The 18,567-nt window shown below is 30.9% G+C and overlaps 2 protein-coding genes and 1 long non-coding RNA gene across 4 annotated transcripts; all 3 read right to left on the bottom strand.

Moving 5' to 3' along the window:
- Window positions 1–778: 778 nt before the first annotated feature.
- On the bottom strand, window positions 779–1,876 carry LOC102586378 (ethylene-responsive transcription factor 13-like). Its single transcript, XM_015308985.1, has one exon. It carries the CDS (start codon window positions 1,870–1,872, stop codon window positions 1,330–1,332), a length of 543 nt encoding a protein of 180 aa, XP_015164471.1. The 5' UTR covers window positions 1,873–1,876; the 3' UTR covers window positions 779–1,329.
- Window positions 1,877–7,657: 5,781 nt separating this feature from the next.
- LOC102597412 (uncharacterized) lies at window positions 7,658–11,436 on the bottom strand. Of its 2 annotated transcripts, none has more exons than XR_001473503.1 (2): window positions 11,276–11,436; window positions 7,658–10,014 (listed from the first exon to the last, which is right to left on the bottom strand). It is a non-coding gene; the product is annotated as an uncharacterized lncRNA (long non-coding RNA). The 2 variants fall into 2 exon arrangements; XR_001473504.1 differs by having other exon boundaries at window positions 7,658–9,847; window positions 11,276–11,420.
- A 4,878-nt stretch (window positions 11,437–16,314) lies between these two features.
- LOC102586705 (ethylene-responsive transcription factor 13-like) lies at window positions 16,315–17,112 on the bottom strand. Its single transcript, XM_006347946.2, has one exon. The coding sequence runs from the start codon at window positions 17,051–17,053 to the stop codon at window positions 16,445–16,447; it is 609 nt and encodes a 202-aa protein (XP_006348008.1). The 5' UTR covers window positions 17,054–17,112; the 3' UTR covers window positions 16,315–16,444.
- Between the last annotated feature and the right edge of the window lie 1,455 nt (window positions 17,113–18,567).

Genomic DNA, 18,567 nt, shown 5'->3' on the forward strand with positions numbered 1-18,567 from the left:
TTATCAATAATATTTTACATTGTTAAATTAGTCTGGGAATGAATTCGGAAGATTCATAATTGTTTTGCACCGTATAAGAACTCCGAGTCAAATGAGCAATTTGAATTAAATATGAACGAGTTAAAATAAATTAAGTTAATAAATAAGTGAATATTGAAAAATATTTAAACTAAAATAAGCTTAAAAAAGGATCATAATTCAAATACATGCCCAATTTTACTTTGTTTTTAATTCATAATTTCTTCTTTTGTAATTTTTAAGTACTACATTACATATCAAACAAAGGAAAATCGTCTTGTGGGTTAATTTATGGTGCATATCGAAATAGCTTGAATGCATCAATAATTTCTCAAATTTGTCGATAAATTTTATTTAGACACTAGTATGTTAACCAATTAATAAGAACGTGAACAAATAATGTTAAAGTATTCCTACAATGCACTTTTGTCTCAATTTTTTTTATATACGTGTGCTCTCAAACGTCCAATAGGAATATAAGTTCTTTATATAAAATAAATTTTTTTTTAATATAAGCTTTAGCCTCAATCAAAATGTGTTCGAGTTTTACAACCTATTCAGGCTAATGTATATAAGGGGTTATCCATGTATTCAATCATAAATATAAATGTCTATTATTTTAGTATGAACTTTTAAATAAAATGATTACATACTCATATCAAAGTATAAAAAGAAAAGTGAGGCTATGAAAAAAATCAAACTCACATGTTGAAAATAATATTGAATGAATAATATACTGCTCTTTCTAATCACCTCTGCAACTTTTGGAAATCCACACATGAATGTGATGCAGCTATGTTTTTCCCTTAATTAGAAGTCTTGAGTATAGAGTTTTTTTGATAGGGAGTCATTTCCTCCGAATGAGGCCCTAGGTGACGTAAATTCAAAATAGTTGGGCTCAAGCAATACAAACATTGGGTGGAAAAACCGAAAAACAAATAAAAAAATTGTGAAGACTCACTAAATTGTATTTTGGATACATTAGTATGTCATCAAATACAAAAAGGGATCATTTTACAATCCCTAGCAAAATCTCGCACGACTTAACTATTTTATTTGTTTCCCAGTATTACAAAATTGGAATTTACTCTTAATCACAACATAATTATTAAACAACACCAACATGAGTTGTAGCGCAGTGATGTGACTGCTTCACCCATAACCAGAGATCTCGGGTTAGACCCTTAGGTATGGAGAAAATCTTGTTGGAATCGGAGCACCACCATTGAATGGCCTTGCAGTGCGCGATCCAATTTATATTGAGTTCCAATGCAGACACCGGGTGGGAAACCAAAAATCTAAAAAAAATAATTAAATAGTATAAAGTTTTCTTGGTGTTACATTTTCATATGACGATTCCGGCGAATGCGATCGACGCCTAGGGTTCACCCTAGCCGGCTCGGGAACACCCGAACCGATTAAATGAGGAAAATTGAGCCGAGCTTTCGAGCCACGAATCTTGAAAGCGGCTTGGTCATAAGCCAATGCTGCATCCTCCGGTGTCTCATAAGTCCCTAACCATAATCTCGCATTTTTCTTATCCGGATCCCTTATTTCCGCCGCGAATTTACCCCACGGTCTCCTTCTTACTCCTCGGTACCGCTTCCAATCTTGTGGCGCGTGTGTCACACTCGCCGCCACGGTCTTAGACTCTTCAACCTCGAATTTTTCATTGGCTTGTAATGTAGTACTAGGGTTTATTAATGGTGTTAATTCCCCATAATCGAAATTATTTTGTGTAAAATTAGTAGGGGTATTATTGGAATCAATAGCTGAAAATATATGTGGAATATCAGAATCATTAAGGAGATGATGTTGTATAGATTGAAGAAGAGAAAAATCAGAGGGATTCATTTTATTTTTTGTTGTTGATAGTTTAGGGTTTTAGAACGTGCAATATTTATAATTATATGCTTGGCTGGTGGATTATTTTTTATAATTATAAGACAAACTTTTTAAAATAAAGTTTGTGGGAATTAATTGCTAGGAAGGTTCTATTTAAGACACCTGCATAGCATGGTTGCTTTTATTTGAATAATGAAGTATATATTTTCGTACTATAATAATGAATTTATTTATTTTCCATTTGACAATTATGGGTTTTTTTTGTTTTTGTCAGATGTAGACCGTGTCTCGTAATAATTACTATTTGGGTGGGGCAAAAAAACACGTTTATTTCTTTTTGGTTTTTTTAATGTTTAAGATCTCAAAAGAAGCGTCTCTTCTTTGAGAAAATTATTGTGCAAGTTAGCAAAAGCAGTGTTCGTTTGAATTTGAGTAGAATTTATTTTTATAAAAAGTTGATATCTTATTCCAAATATTTTTGATTGAAAAGAGAATAACTAGAAAACTACAAGGGGTTTGTCACTACAGTAAATTAAAGGGAAAATACATGAAAAAACTCTCTAAACTTGGCACGAAAACTTACTTTAGTACTTAAACTATACGAGTGTTTAAATATCCCCTAAACATCTTTGAAGTGATTAAAACACCCCCTAAGGGATGATGTGGCAGAGAGAATGAGTGCACTCTCCTGAAAGTGCGTGAAAATAGGGGAAAAAAAGCTGAATTTTTAAAGCCCTACACATGGTCTTTTTTTATTGGCCTATATATAACAAATTATTTAAAATAGTTTTTTTATATATATTAAATCTTTAAAATATGTAAAATTTTCTTAATAAGAGATAAATGAAATTAGTGGGTCCCCTTTTAATTTCTTTAATTTTTTCTTTTCATTTTGTTGTCTTCCTCAATACACATCTTTCTCTATTGAAACATCTCCTCCTCCATCTTCATCCCACCTCTATCCACTATTTTCATTTCACTAGTCTTTTACTAATCCGTAAAATTCAATACCAATGCCATTTTATTAACGCCGATTTCACTCTATATTATTGGTGTCGATTTGGCAAATGTAAACTTTCTTAAATTTTGAGTGACCCATTTTGATTTCTAGATCCATTCAAACACTTCTCATAAAATTTATATTTTTTTGGACTAACTTTCTTATGCAATCTTCATTTCTTATTTGAGTTGTCAAGAAAATATTGACTTTCAAAAAAATCCATTCTCCAAGTGGGTAAATTCGTTGGAAGGGTTCAAAGAAGATAATGTGAATATTAGTGATGTCCACGTGGGCACCTATGTATATTTAAAATACACCATTAAATAGTGCAGGGGAGTAATAGGTCGTGCCCAAAGTTTATGATTGTTATAGCAATTTCGATCAAAATTTATATATATTTCAAACCTTTTTTCCCTAAATAAATGAATCATGGAGGATACGTGAGCATTTTGCAATGGACTCTTATGGATTACTTAGTGACATTAATTAATTCCTTAATAAAGAATAAATTATGAGTGACACTATTGTCCTATTTGAAGTAGTAAAATAATATTATTTTTAAAAAAGTACTTGAAAAGAAAAAACTATTATTTTTTATTTAGAAAAAAAGATATTTCTCATCTATTAAACCAAACAATCAACTAAATATATTTTTGTTGATTTCATTATTGCCATTCAACACATAGTACTTGACTTGTTATTCATTTTTCTGCTCAAATTCAGAGAGTTTTTTTATGTATTTTCCTTAAATTAAAAGAGATATTTAGTGGCGATACATAAATATTTAGTGATAATTGAGTCAACATCATTATATTCAGAGTCGCTAAAGGCTATATAGCGTAAGTGTTGATTATAAATAATATTTATATTATAATATAACGAGAATTATATTATTACCAATAAATTAAATCTTTTATTTGTTATAATGTTATTAGGTTGTAATGTTGATCCCACGTTGTTTGTGGGATGCACAGTTGAACTCCCTTTTACATAGTATTGGGTTAATTTTAGGGATTGAATTAATAAACCCAATATTTATTAATTTTCTTTTTATCAAGTAGCAATTCTGAAATTATAATTAGTTATGGAAAATTATTTTATCATTCTTTAAGTTCGTAGTAATTTAAAAAGGATATTTCTATACATGCATAACCAACCTTTTTCTTAATATTTCCTTAAAATATCTAGTAATTTTTTGTGTCTTCCATTTCATATTAAGAGTTTCTAAGGACATATTATGACATGTCTTATAAAGAACTTTACCTTTCATCTCTTTTCTTTTTCAAATGGGGAATTCACCCAAGGTATATCGTATATTTTTTCTTTAAAAACTTATCAAATTAAAAGTCTATCGGTACTCCATTATCGACCTGCCCTCCATCATAATGCCATATCATCTTCGAATTCAAGCTGAATAAGTGAGGAAAATTTATCCAAGCCTTAGAGCCATGGATCTTATAAGAAGCTTGTAATAAGCTAACGCTGTGAACGTACCCCACGTGCCTCCTCTTTTACTCTTGAGTCTTGACTTGTTCGCAGGAGCTATCGATATTAGTTATCATATATGTTTTTTCAATTAATTTCGACATTACTAATTAATAGATCAAATATTATTAAAAGGATTTAAATTGTTAAACAAAAAAAAAACATAATCATTTAGAAGATGAAATTTGATGTTTTCAAGGATGGAGAGATCATATCAATCTAGTTTTATATATTTTTCGAGTTTTGAGATATGTATGTTGCCTTTAATTTCTTTTGAGCTCAATACTATGAAAGAAATATTTAACAAGGTCCATTGCATTCGCATTTTTATAGAACAATTGTATTTTCCACTATTTAATCATATTTAGGACATACTAAAATATTTATTAACTTATTTAATTCAATAGCACATGGCCTTTTCTTTAATTTTAATTTATTGAAATTTCTTGGAAGCTGCAAGATCATATATATACTATATAGATTAGTTATTTTGAAAACGTGCAAGAAGTGCTCAATTCTTTCATTTTTTTTATTTTTAATGGTAGCAATCTTTTAATCATCTTTTTTATAAGCAATTGAATTATTTATTATTATCAAGGTAGAAAAATAAACTTTAAATATTTATATAAAAAAAGTTATGTGACGTCATGCTCAGAAATAAAAACCTTTTCATAATGTATAAGGAATCATCATCATCAGAAGAAGAAATAAAGTATTTATATTACTAATTTTTATGTACGTTATTATATGTCTCAGACATTCAATTCTCTTATCCATCCAAGAAAAAAAAAAAGAAGAGAACAAGGATTAAACGATCCTATTTTGTATATTTTAAAGACAAAATTTAGAACAATAGTTAATAAAAAGGAAAATTTTAAGTTAAAGATAAAACGTAAAATTATTTATTTTGAATAATTCAAAAATGTATTTAACTCTTTTCCTAGAAATAATAAAATGAAACTTTTTTAATGGCTCACCAAAAGACATATTAGTGTGTCCACCGCTAGAGAATTTTAATGTTTGAAGAAATTAAAGTCAACATATGAAGAAGCACGTAGAGTCGCATGGTCAAAGTCATATGTAAACACAATAAAATGTGGAGGAGAAAAAATACTATTAAAAATGTAAGTTATTATTAAATTATTGGTACATCATTTTCTTTATTTGTACTTTATTATTATTATATAAAGGGAAATGAGTCAGACGAATTTAAATAAGTTTAGAAATGATCATATTTTGTGAGAAAGTGCAAGTCCCGCATATCGTGGAAGAGTTGTTTGAGATGGTTTGAACATGTTCTACCTTAATTTATAAATATATTGGTCATAGGTGTGAAATTTATATGTTATGTGAAGATGTCAAGATGTCGGGTAGAACGAATGTGGAACAAACTCTTAGTAAGTGTAACACCCAGGATTTTTACGGTTGTTTTTTTTGTTTAGTATCGAAGGCTAGGAACCCAAATTTGAGTGTTTTATGTTAACACAATTCGTGTTTGGGAATATCGACTATAAATTAAAAAAATTAGTCATAATATATTTCTATCTTCCTCGTAAAGTATCTTATAATATATATACTTAATTTTTTTTGGTTAAGATGTATTTATAATTAGAATTTTTTTTATTTTATAAAGAATTACCAAGTATAGTTACATCAAGGAATTATTATTATATGAGTAAGGTTTTATTCGAAATTAATAGTGATATATTCAAATTATGTTATATTTTAGGGTAATTTCTATACAACAGTTGTGATATATTCAAAATGAAATTGATGTAGTGTTTGACACCACACCATGGCAAAGCAAGTAGTATAATTTATATTTATCTATCTACTAATACTAGTTTTATAAATTAATATTATAAAACTAGTTACAAAGTTTTAACACCATCGGTTATGACAAAAGTTTCTGCCCCATGCATATACAGCTTTTCTTTTCTTGTGCTCCATGCATCCCACTATACATAGAGTAGGGAACTTATCATTTTGAAATTTATTTCAACCTTGCTTTTAAGGGAGAAACGAAGATGAACAACATTAATGCGTGAGGGCCTCTTGTTGTATTCTACTATATATAACAAAGATATATGATAATTACTTTGGAAGAATTCATAGCAGCTGGAAGGAGATTTGCATAGAATATATGATTCCTTAGCTTGTAGATATTTTATATAGGAGAAAGAGAGCTTCATGGAAATTTTATAACACTCACCTAAGTTCATCTTCTAGGTTAAAGATCCATGATCAGAAGTGCACGCACCTCGATGGAATACTTTCATTTATTTATCATACGTACGTTTAAACTATATGATGCCTGTGGTTAAAGAAAATGTCACTCTAATTCATTAGAGACATAGATTAATAGTAAATAATGCTATACATGCATTATCATTACTCCAATGAAATAATTCCATGTATAAATATAAATTACAAGCAGTTCACCGAAATCCTTTTGTTAGTGTAGATAAAAAGCCACGTGTAAATTTTGTGAAATAGCCTCGAGAGAAAGGGGCTGCGGCTGCGGCTGCGGCTGCGGCTGCTCTTGCTATAATTTAAGGATCATTAGCATAAATGTTTCAAGGAGTAGTAAAGTGAGCGAGAAATTGTCCTTAATGTATAAGTAATACTTTATTTCGTTCGTTCTTAATGTATTTCACTTTATTAAAATGATCCTTAATGTATAACAAAGGTATTCATTTTTTTTTTCTTAATATATTTTACTTGATTGAAATGATCCTTTATGTATAACAAAAGGTGTTCATTTTGGTCCTTTATTCTAAACTTTACAGATTTTATAAAAAATATATATATTAAATTTAACTATGAACCCTACGTGGCTAACAAAGTCCATTGTTATTGTCTTCTTTGTTAGCTCCAAAGAAAAACTCCGTGATATCTAATACCATTGTCTCTATTTTATCTTAATAAAAAAATATTATTTTCTCTTGCTTAAAAAAGAAATGAATATTTGGTCGGTGGAATAATATTTTAGGAAAGAGAGAAATGGTGTTAGTTTTTTTGGAGTTCTTTCTTTAGAGCTAACAAAGAAGATAAAATGGTGATTTTTTTTATGACAAGGGAAACCCGCAACCGCTATCATTTGGGTGCACACAGGATAAAACCCCCGCTCCTATACAATAGCTCGCAAACCACATAGGAGAGGTAACCCGCACAACAATGGTGAATTTTACTAGCAACGTAAGGTCCATAGTTGAATTTAACACATTTTTTTTGACAAATCTGTTTGATTTTAGGGTGAAGGAAATATTTTGTTATACATTAAGGACAATTTCAATCAAGTAAAACACATTAAAGACCAAAATGAACACATTTGTTATACATTAAGGACAATTTCAATCAAGTGAAATATATTAAGGACCAAGATAAAACATTACCCATATATTAAGCGAGCAGGAGATAATAACAAACTATTTGTGTGCACTCAAATGGGCTGAGAGTTGCCTTTGGTTTCTGCATATCTGAAACTTGATTGGAAGAAACTACCAAATTTCTCGTCACCCTTCATCACTCTCTATATTCGACCTTTGCCATTAGTTAGGTTGTGCTTACCTTCCTCTCCCTTTGAGTTTTCAAAGTTTCCCTTTTTCTGCCTTACCTTCCCTGCTCCCTCTCAATTACAACTCCAATCACTGATTTTCAAATTTATAAATCTTAAAGCTCTGAAATACAGAGAGTTTAGTTTTCTTCTAATATTTTTAGTTGCCTTTTTTACTTCAAATTAAGTAAGTAATGAGACACAAAATATAACAATCATATTCACAAGAGTAGATAAAATTTCAGCCTGAGAATTCACCTTATTATGGTCAAGCAGTGGTAACCTTTTCAATTTGAGTGTTTAGCACAACTAAATCTATCAAAAGAATTAGACTCCATATGAGATGTGTGTCACCTTTAAGATATGCAAGTATTTTTCATATTAAAAAAAAGAGAGGCATAGGATGGAAGAAAATGAAATTGGTAACTTACATGCTTGGTGTTTACCTGATACTGCCACTGAGTTCATCGAATTTGTACTTCATTGCCTCCGAGTTATTGTACAAAGATGAAATCTTCAGTTGTTTTTTTAAACAACCTAATCTTCAATTTTTCTTTATTACTCTATAGCTAACTAAAAGGATTTCAAACTGCTTCTGTATCAGAGTACCAAAGGTGTGTCAAAAGAACATTAGACACAAGAAAGCTGCCAGAACAATAGAGATAATCATATTCGGGTTTATCATGAAAAGGAATCATATTGCTAAATTTTATTATATAAGTCGTTTCTATCTCAGTATTTTGAAAAAGGACCATATTGTGACTCTTATTTAAAAACCGTTCCTACCCCTTTTCCCCACCTCTTACCTGAATTGCCACTCTTTTTTTTCTAATAAACATAGTCCTATTTTGGCTGCTAAAAACCATTTTTCAATTCATAAATTTGCACACTATTTCAGGTTTACCAGTAACTATTGGTAGAGACATGTACTGATACAATTTTTCTCTAGGATGCAACACATACCACTTCTGATACCACTATACTAACAACCGGTCAACTAAAAAACACATTACAATCCCCAACTCCAAATGTTGAACTAAATTTTGTCAGAAAAACAAAAGAATTTCAACTACAGTTATTTTATAAATTTTGACTATAAAAGAAATTAATTATAGGATGGATATAGAAATAGTGAAATATAACCATTGTTATCCAGGATATCTTAAGTTAAGAAATGTTCTTGATAACTCAATAGCCCATTTTTTTTTCTTTAAGAGGGAAAGCAGATGACTGTCAAATATGAGAAATTTCAACATTACAGCCAAATTTTGGATACAAGAGTTTAAAAATTACCAATGGCAATTGATGGGGAAGAGGCAAGAAAGTTTGCCATTGCAACGATTGTTGGAGAAGAAGCAAGAATGTCTGCCATTGTAGCGGTTATTGGAGAAGAGGCAAGAAAGTCTGCCATTGCACTGGAGAGGGAGCAGTAGGGATAGTCGATGGTGAAGAGAAGTTGTTGCGTCTATTTCTTAGAGATGAAAAAGAAAAAGTAAAAGATTGTCTAAATATACTACTCCCTCTGTTATTGAACTCTACCTACATATCATTGTCCACAAAACAAACTAGTGAATCGTAAATATCAGTCAGGAGCCATGAGAGCTCTAAATTACTTGAGAAAATACTCTAGAACAAATAGAGTACAACCTACATATCATTGTCAACCAAACACAAGCATCATTATATTAAGAAATTACGGAAGCCATACCAAAGAACAGAATTGTTCAAAGTAATAGTTACCTTCTCATTAACTTTTGGCAGAAGTTGTAACCATTTCTCCTCAAATTTTTCCAGTAATATTTTCTCCATCAGATGAACATCACACTTGCCATCATTGTACTTCATTGCATTCTTGGCAACAGCCTAACATCAACACTAATCTCTATGACACGCTTATACCCGGAGCCATCATTTGGTTCTTTATTGTACTTAAGTCCATGGGTCTGTCAATAATAAGTGTTCATCAGAAAATAACTTAGTAGCTACATGTGATCTCTGGATGACGCTGGTTAAGGCTTCGATTTTAGAATCTGTTGTCCGATTTTGTTGATATGTTTCCTAATTTTTTGTTGCAGGTCCTCGATTTATGTCTATATGTTAGATAGAAGCTCTGGAAGTTCAATAAACATATCAAATTATGGAGAAGAATATAGGAAGAAGGAAGAGAGTCCGATTAACGTATTGTTTCATGGTTATGGTCACTATGACATTGGAGACAATTTTAGAGAAGATTCACCAGAAGTTAGAAGAATAAAAGCATGGTATGATGCCCTTAGAGACATAAAAAGGTAGTTCGACGAACAAATTGATAAGACGTTCAGCTAAACCGTTAACAAAACATTTTCTTTCGAGTCCAGTCAATTTGTTGAGATGATCTTTTCTCTAAAATAGTGAGCTTGTTTCAATTTTGTAGATTCTCTTGTTGCCTTGTACGGAAAATTAGTCGAAGAAATTCCTCAGTACTTCTTTATTAATGTACTTGCGAGTTTCATTCAGATGTTTTCAGTTTGCTTTTTGGTGTCTGAATGGCTCTAGTCCGAATATTGATTTATTAATAATGAAAATGTGACACTGAACTCTCTGATTGTTGTTACTGAATCCGTGTTTGTCAAGTTATCACTCGAACGGATTACGGATATGTTTGTGCAGTCTGGATCTGCTTACATTAGATTTGGGACTTTGTTCCAGAGGGAGCTGTTGGCTAGTTAAGTTTCTCTCTTGAACAAACTTCTCCCCGATAGATCCATTGTCTCTAGCCTTTGTGATCTCCCTATATCCAGGGGCACCGTTAGATGGACGAGGGGGGTCAGTTGAATCTCCTTCGTTGAAATTTATACTGTCTAGGGAAAAAATTGATCTTTTTTGCTTACATATAAATTATTGAATCTCTTTGATAGGATTCTTGTGTACTGATAGAGGTGGTTCAAAAATTGCTTTAGCTTACAATTTTAAATTTCAGTACTGATAGGCATTTGAGATTTAGGGTTGGAACCTCCAAAGATGAAATTGAAAGCTGAAAATTTGATTCGGTGGAACACATTGAATTGAAATTTCTTTGGTGAAAAACTTCGAATTCCACCATTGTTGAAGCTTGGGTTTCAAATTGAAATTTTCTAGGTTATTGACAACTAAATCTAACTTGGTGATAATAATTTAAGATTAAATTTGTCAATATGCAGCTAACACTGGTGAAAACTGTTCAAGTCTCCATTGATCGAGGAGGTACTCTTTTGAGAAATTTTTTGTTGATAAAGTCGAGTGGGATCAAAAATGCAAAAAATATAAAACAGATCAAACAAAGGTGAATCGAAAATTGAAAAAATGAAAGGAAACAGATAAAACTTCAACCAAATATTAAAAGGAAACCATACCTGGCTATTGGCGACTCACTGATTTGAAGAAGAGTTGCTTATGCAAGCTGTGTCGCTCTGACTTTTTTACTTTTTTTATTATTTTTGGTTACAGATAGAGAGAACCAGATTCTTCTAGACTAACAACACAATTATTATTTTTTCCTTATATGAACCTAATATTACAAAACTATCATTGGTCGTCATTACTCTTCACTCTTCTATATATAATAATAAAAATATAATAAAATAATAATAATAATAATAATAGAAATATGTGTGCATATGGCGGTGGTAGTATTAGGGGGATGGAGTTAATTTATCAATTTAAGTGTAGTTATATGTATGGACCCACAATTATAGATAAGAATTCATATTTTTGGAGGGCATTTAATTTTATTGTTGCAAGTATGCTGTGTAAGAAGAAAATATTTTTGTTTCTCATTCTTCACTCTTTCCACAAGGACTTCATAAATACCATACTCTAGATTTAGGAAAAGCTTGGGAAGATAGGTATAAATAATAGCAATTTCCTTTCATAATTTGACTTGTGAGATCTTGTTGCACAAACCGTGCTTGTAGAGCAATATAGCTGAGTATATATATGACTTTATTACACACTTAATTGAGGCATCGATTCCTTCTACGGGTGATGACACTAGTTAAATTTTACTCCTGAAATCAACTTTATTTGGTGGAAAATGTTGGGAAGCGTAAGAAAGAATGTTTTGGGAATAAGGTATGTAAAGGCAAAACTCTATTCTTCATATCGCGCGAAACCCAAAAAAATTACAAATTATCAAATAAGTTGTTTTTACTATTTTATTGCTAGAAAGACCCTCTGTGAAGGGCATTGGGATGTTAGTTGATCTTATTTCTTGAATTTATCGTATCATTATTGTGTTTATCACATTGTGAAGTATGTTTGGCAGTGAAAATTACTTTTCGTCAAGTTTCTTATTCCTTATGTCTATTAGCAAGCTATTTTCCTACGAGTGAAGCTGACATTTTCTAAACTTATTAGGTTGTATTTAAGGGAGTTGTTCAATAATTCCTTTTTGTTAGGTGGTTTTACAAAAATGTTATTTAAAAAGGATACTAACACTAAATGTTGTATTCTATTCTTTTGGTTATATACTTATTGATCAACCTTAATTCAAAAAACTACTACTACCGAATGGAGTCATTCTTAAATTAAGTTAACTATGTCAGTCTCCTTTTGAATTTCTAAATGATTAATTTACTAAGTTGAAGTCGAGTCAAGAGCTTCAAGCCTACTATAAGTTCTATAGGCCTAAATGGTCATATAAGGTTCTACGAGATATTTACATGTTATACGAAAGTTATTACAAGATTAGGAGAACAAGAGTACCAACAATCAAAGATTGGCAACATGATTATGGTAAAAAATATGCATTACGAATCCATGACATGACATGCTATGCATTTTACTCCCGAGCTATAATCGGGAGGTATGAGGCCTCTTGCCTATATTTATAAGTATGAGACACAGATGGCCACAAGTCGAATATGATGCCGGTTAGCTACTGAAAGCCACCACCATTGCTAGCATTTGGTTGGGTATGTCATGCATTTGCATCTATATATATGTATTCACGACATACGATTACATGAGCATACCGTGCATGTTTGATTACTATGAGGTCAAATGTCGGCCATGGGGCTATTTGAGTTTCAGTTTCAGGTGGTATCTCTATTATCCTTTCTTATTGCAACTATTTATGATCACTTTCCGCCTTACGTACAAGTATATTTTCATTCATACTGACGTCCCATTGCCTGGGGACGCTACTTGTCGTACTGCAAGTTCAGATAGAGGTCCTGATTGGCCTTTGCAATAGGGGTGTTAGCTCAGTTGAGAATTGGTAAGCTCCATTCTTCCTGGAGCTTTTGGTTGTCTGTAGGTTCTGCATACTTGATTTTTGTGCATAGGTCTTTGTATTGTTAGGGGTGCGCGCCCTTTCCCAACCATTCGAGTTGTAGTACTCATAGAGACTTGCGGACATACTTTATTGGGTCTTCTCAGCTTCTTTTTATAGCCTTGTTGGCTTATTGTATATATGATTTCAGTTATAGCCTTTTCGGCTTGCTAATTCATTAATAGTTAAGTTGGCCTAGCCAGCCCTTTGACTATGTCATTAATATTTTTGTGACCTTGCCGGTCCAGTTATCTTGTGACAACAGTTGATTGTGAGGGCCTTGTTGGCCCTCGATGTTTCCTTTCCAGTATGTTTCAGTGGCTAGCTCGGTTAATAAGGTACCGGGTGCCTGTTGCGCCTGCCTAGTTTGGGGGTTGACAATAAGATGGACAGCTAATATAGGACAATTGTTTTTAGATGATGATTAACTAATATGAAGCCGAAAAAAGTATTTTACCAGTTAACTAACATTTTTAATGGTGCTTTGAAACTCTAAATTCATTTGTTATTATTTTATAAAATTGTAACAAAAAAATAAAATATTTATTTTTGATAAACTATAAATATCTATATAAGTGGACCAATTGAGAAGAGACATTTTTCAACAAATAATCTCTTTCTTTAAGAGTCATGTCTTTTAGGACCTTAGGTCCTTTACTAAATACTTCTGCACCCAAAAACCCACGTTTCATGTTCAATTCTTTATCTTTCTTTTTCGTATATAAAGGTGGAATACATTTTATTTAGTTTAAATTTTATTTTGACATTGAAATTATAATTTGTTTGATTGAATATTTGAACCTGGTAGACGTTGTAACGATTATGGACTATTCTGGAGATTTTTTTTTAAAAAAAAACTTGTTAATGTAATGTGAGAATACTTGCAAAAAAAAAAAAAAATTTAGTTAAATGTGTCTAATAAGAACTCTTTATCATGTGCTCAATTGTTCAATCAAAATATGCGATAATTGTAATATCGAAATAAAATTTTATATTCTATAAATCTTGTGTCTAGTACATAAAATAAAGATTTTCGCGTGATTCTTTAACAATTCAGAAAATCTTTTACTTTGATTCTTTTACGGTTTTACCTATTCAAAAAAGCATTTTGATTCCTTAATATATATTTTTTTTACTTATTCTGAGAAAGGAAAATAAAAATTACATAAGCTTCTTACCTATTATGTATTTTTGTTGAAAAGTGATCCTTTTGACACCTAATTCTTATAAATTTACATATTAGAACAACCCACCAAATGCTAAGAGTAGGGGTGTTCACGGTTTGGATAAAAACCGATCGAAATCGAACCAAATCGATAAAATAAAACCGATTTTATTTGGGTTTGGTTTGGTTTGGTTTTAGATTTTTGAAAACCGATAGTATTTGGTTTGATTATGATTTTATTCGAAAAGACCAAAGAAGTAACTGAACCGAACCGATGAATTATATACATATATTTTATTAATATACATACCTAATATATTGTTTTTATAAATTATTTTAAAGTTCTTATACATAATTTCATTAAAATTTCTTTATAATTTACTTATTGAAAGCAAAAATGTCCAAGATGAAACATTTATCTTATTGATTTCATGTATATGAGTGTCTATGACAATTCTTTGTGGGACTGAAAATGTTATTGTCTTTCCTTCTAGGCCAATATAGTGAATTTTAAAGCTATATTGATAGTAAATTTAGTGATTGAAAGTTCAGAAATTTAAGTCATTCTAACTATTATTTGTTTTGAATGGATTGTTGTCACTTTTTTCACATTTTAAATGAATTGTTTCTTTTATTTTTGTGTATGATTAATAACCGAATAACCGAACCAAACCAAACCGAAACCGATAACCACCAAACCGATAAATGTATGTTATATTTGGTTTGGTTTGGTTTTGATAATTTAAAAAATGATTAAGTTGGTTTGGTTTTGGTTTTGACCAATAACCGATCCAAATCGACCCGTGAACACCCCTAGCTAAGAGGGATAAAAATATGTGACCAATATAACAAAGATTAGAAATTTATATCAAAATAAAAATTAATATTTTATAAGAAAGTCATTATAGGCTTTATACAAATTAAAATTTAATCGTAAAAGAATCGAATTGTATCCGAGAATATCTTATTAAGGAACTCGATAAAGATATTCATACGGAGCGATAGCCCGAATATGTGTCTAACTAATTATATCCTAATGATTTTATTTTACAAATTTAAGAAATTAAAGTCCTTATTGATTATAAATCAAACAAGTTCCATGAGCATATATGGTTTGTGATTTCTTTTTTCATTTTATATGTTTACTTTTGTATGCATGCATCACATTTAGATCCTAGCTTTTTTGCTAAGGAACAAGGATTTGCGTATGATTATTTCTTTTGTAGGTGGATAATAATTAATATGATAATATCAAGAAACAATAATGATGAAGTTGCAAGGCCTCGAGAGGAGGCCATTAAAATAAAATTTGGCACCAAGTAGTTTGGTTGAGCTACATTATTCTTGAGAAGATGCGCAGAGCTAGGTTTCAGAGAAGAAGTGTGAGAGGTTACGACTTGAACACACAACATTAAGAAATTTTTGCAACCCCTTAACCACTAAACTAAACATTCCACTTATGTCAAGAGGTGTCAATAGTTATATACACATATTTTAAAGCAAAATTTGATCTTATACACAATATAATTTTCCGACGAAGGAGTGTCGCTTGACACCCCTCAACCAAGAGTGGGTCCTCTCCTGGGTAGAAGGTTAGTAGGTAGTGTAGTGTTTTTTTTTTCTTTTTGAGGGTTTAAGCTTATTGATGATTGTCGTTGTACTAACCGTATTATTATAGTTTTTGCATTTAATATCTATCATCATTTGTTATTGCTTACTGTTCGTTTTGATTATCGCACTATTTTGTTATTAGTGTTCCTTTCTTGTAGATTTTACATTGTTTTCTTTGTTAATTGCTATGTTTTCTACATTATAATTTTCTTCGTTTTTGTACTTGGATTTGTTGCACTTGAGTCGAGTATCTTTCGAAAACAGTTTCTCTACCTCCACGAGCTATGATAATTAGGTATGTGTATACCCTACCCTTTTCAAGCTCCACTTATAAAATTTTACTGAATATATTATTATTGATGAGATATACACAAGGTTAAAAAGTGTGAAGAAGACGTACACACTATATTTAACAAATGCAAGACAACCTTATGACTAATACAATTTTTGCCTCTAATTTAATTTTTAGCTAATTTATAATTTTCTCTTCTTTGAAGAGGTATATTCTACCAATGATGACTCTGACGGGTGGCAACGCCTACGCGGAGCCACTCTAATCGGCTCGGATTTGTTCGAGCCGATTAAATGAGGGAAATTCAGTCGAGCCTTAGAGCCACGGATCTTATAAGCGGCTTGGTCATACGCCAATGCTGCATCTTCAGGTGTCTCGTAAGTCCCTAGCCAAAGCCTAGCACCTTTTCTATCCGGGTCTCTTATCTCCGCCGCGAACTTACCCCACGGCCGCCGCCTGACGCCTCTATACCGGTTCCAATCACCAGGCGCGTGCACACCACGTGCAACTATAGGCTCCTCTTTTGGTTCCTCCTCATGCTCCAATTTATCGACACGTTGCCATGGATTATCAATATTAGTTATCATATCTCCCCAACTAATCTCTGCTGCTGATGTAGAGCTACCATAACTCGAATTCGGGCTATTAATAATATCTGCATAACTAATATTTATCGGATCGAACATTGAAAGGATTTGAGAAAAATCAGAATCATTAACAAGATGGAATTTGATGTTTTCAAGGACGGAAAGATCAGAATCTGAAATGGTTGTTGTTTTTTGTTGGTACATTTTTTGAATTTTGAATTTTAAGGAAAAAAATTCTTTTACTAAAATTGAAGAAGTGTTGAGCTGATGAGTGTGAATGAATGATGAAGTTATATTTTTTCTTTTCATTTTATAGGGAACCATATTGTCCACTATTTATTTAAAATAATATTTATGTGATCCAACACATGTTTTTTTCATTTTTAAAATTATCATGAGTGTAATTTATTGGAATTTCGTGGAACCAACGAGCCCATCAATCAAAGTACGTTATTTTTAACATGTTTTTATTTTTTAATAACCTTTTTTTATTCTTCTTTTTATATATAATTGATTTAATTATGTATTATTCTTGGAATGGACACCGTCACACTGAGGTAAAAGGTACTATTAAATTACCAACACTTTTGTTCAAGGTATAATCTAGTTGTCACGAAGCAAAGTTGAATATCATGAGGTATCAGATTTAAATTCTAATATAAGGTATTTTTTTTCCGTATCATTTAGCTTTGATAGATAGGTAACATGTCTATTGTAGGTGGGAGATAATAAATATTTCGTAAAATTAATTGAGATGCGTGTAAATTTATTCGGATGCCATGATTATAAAAAGAATATGAAACATCTACTCATTTGATAGGAAATATTAGTTTATTTTCTGCTTAGCTGTTGCTTACAATATAAATTGCTTCTTTTAATAAATAAAAATTATGTTCGATGTGGCCAACTTATTTTAGTGATATTTATAGATTGTAATATATAATCCCAACGAATATACAAGTACGTATGTCATATATTCTTATATAGAAAAAGTCAATTTAAAAAATTAAAAGTTTACAAATTATAACATGTGATGATATGAACGCAAAATAAATAATTTATAAAACATTAATTTTAACTAGAAACAAAATGGATTTAGTCCCTGATTTTATACGTTAAGTTCAATTTTAGTCCCTATTGTTTTAACCAAAGACATGCTCTATTTTTTTTTTAGTTGTTTCTTTTCTTCAAACTACTCTTATGAAAAGAACTTAACTTCAACGATTCAAAATAAAATTAACGAGGAAAGAAGATCAAGTCCTGATTTTATCCAATGGAGGACTAAATCTAGTAAATATATAGTTCATGAATTTTTTAGACCCCAAAATGAATCGAGGAACTAATGATATTTTTAATACCAACAATGATCTTGTTGAAGCAACTAATTGTAGCATCTCTTTCCCTTGAATTTATATCCACCAATATGTGAAAGAGATGGAGGAAGAGTAAGATAAATTTAAAATTGGCCAGCGATGTCAGAAAAAAAATCCTAATTTTGCAACAACATAGGCAAAAACTAATTAGCAACATAGAAGTATTTTATAATTACCAATAACATGTATATGGGAGTTGTTAAAATAATTAAACTCAAGATGAGAAGGAATATTTTGGTGCACCATTTTCCTAATCCGAACCTATAACCTTTTTGAAAAATACTACAAACATCATAGTCCAAGAAAAGTAGTACTAATAAATTAAAAGTAAAAAAGTTGTAGTAT

The sequence above is a fragment of the Solanum tuberosum genome, unplaced genomic scaffold (assembly GCF_000226075.1).
Source record: "Solanum tuberosum cultivar DM 1-3 516 R44 unplaced genomic scaffold, SolTub_3.0 scf00095, whole genome shotgun sequence".
Lineage (NCBI taxonomy): Eukaryota > Viridiplantae > Streptophyta > Magnoliopsida > Solanales > Solanaceae > Solanum > Solanum tuberosum.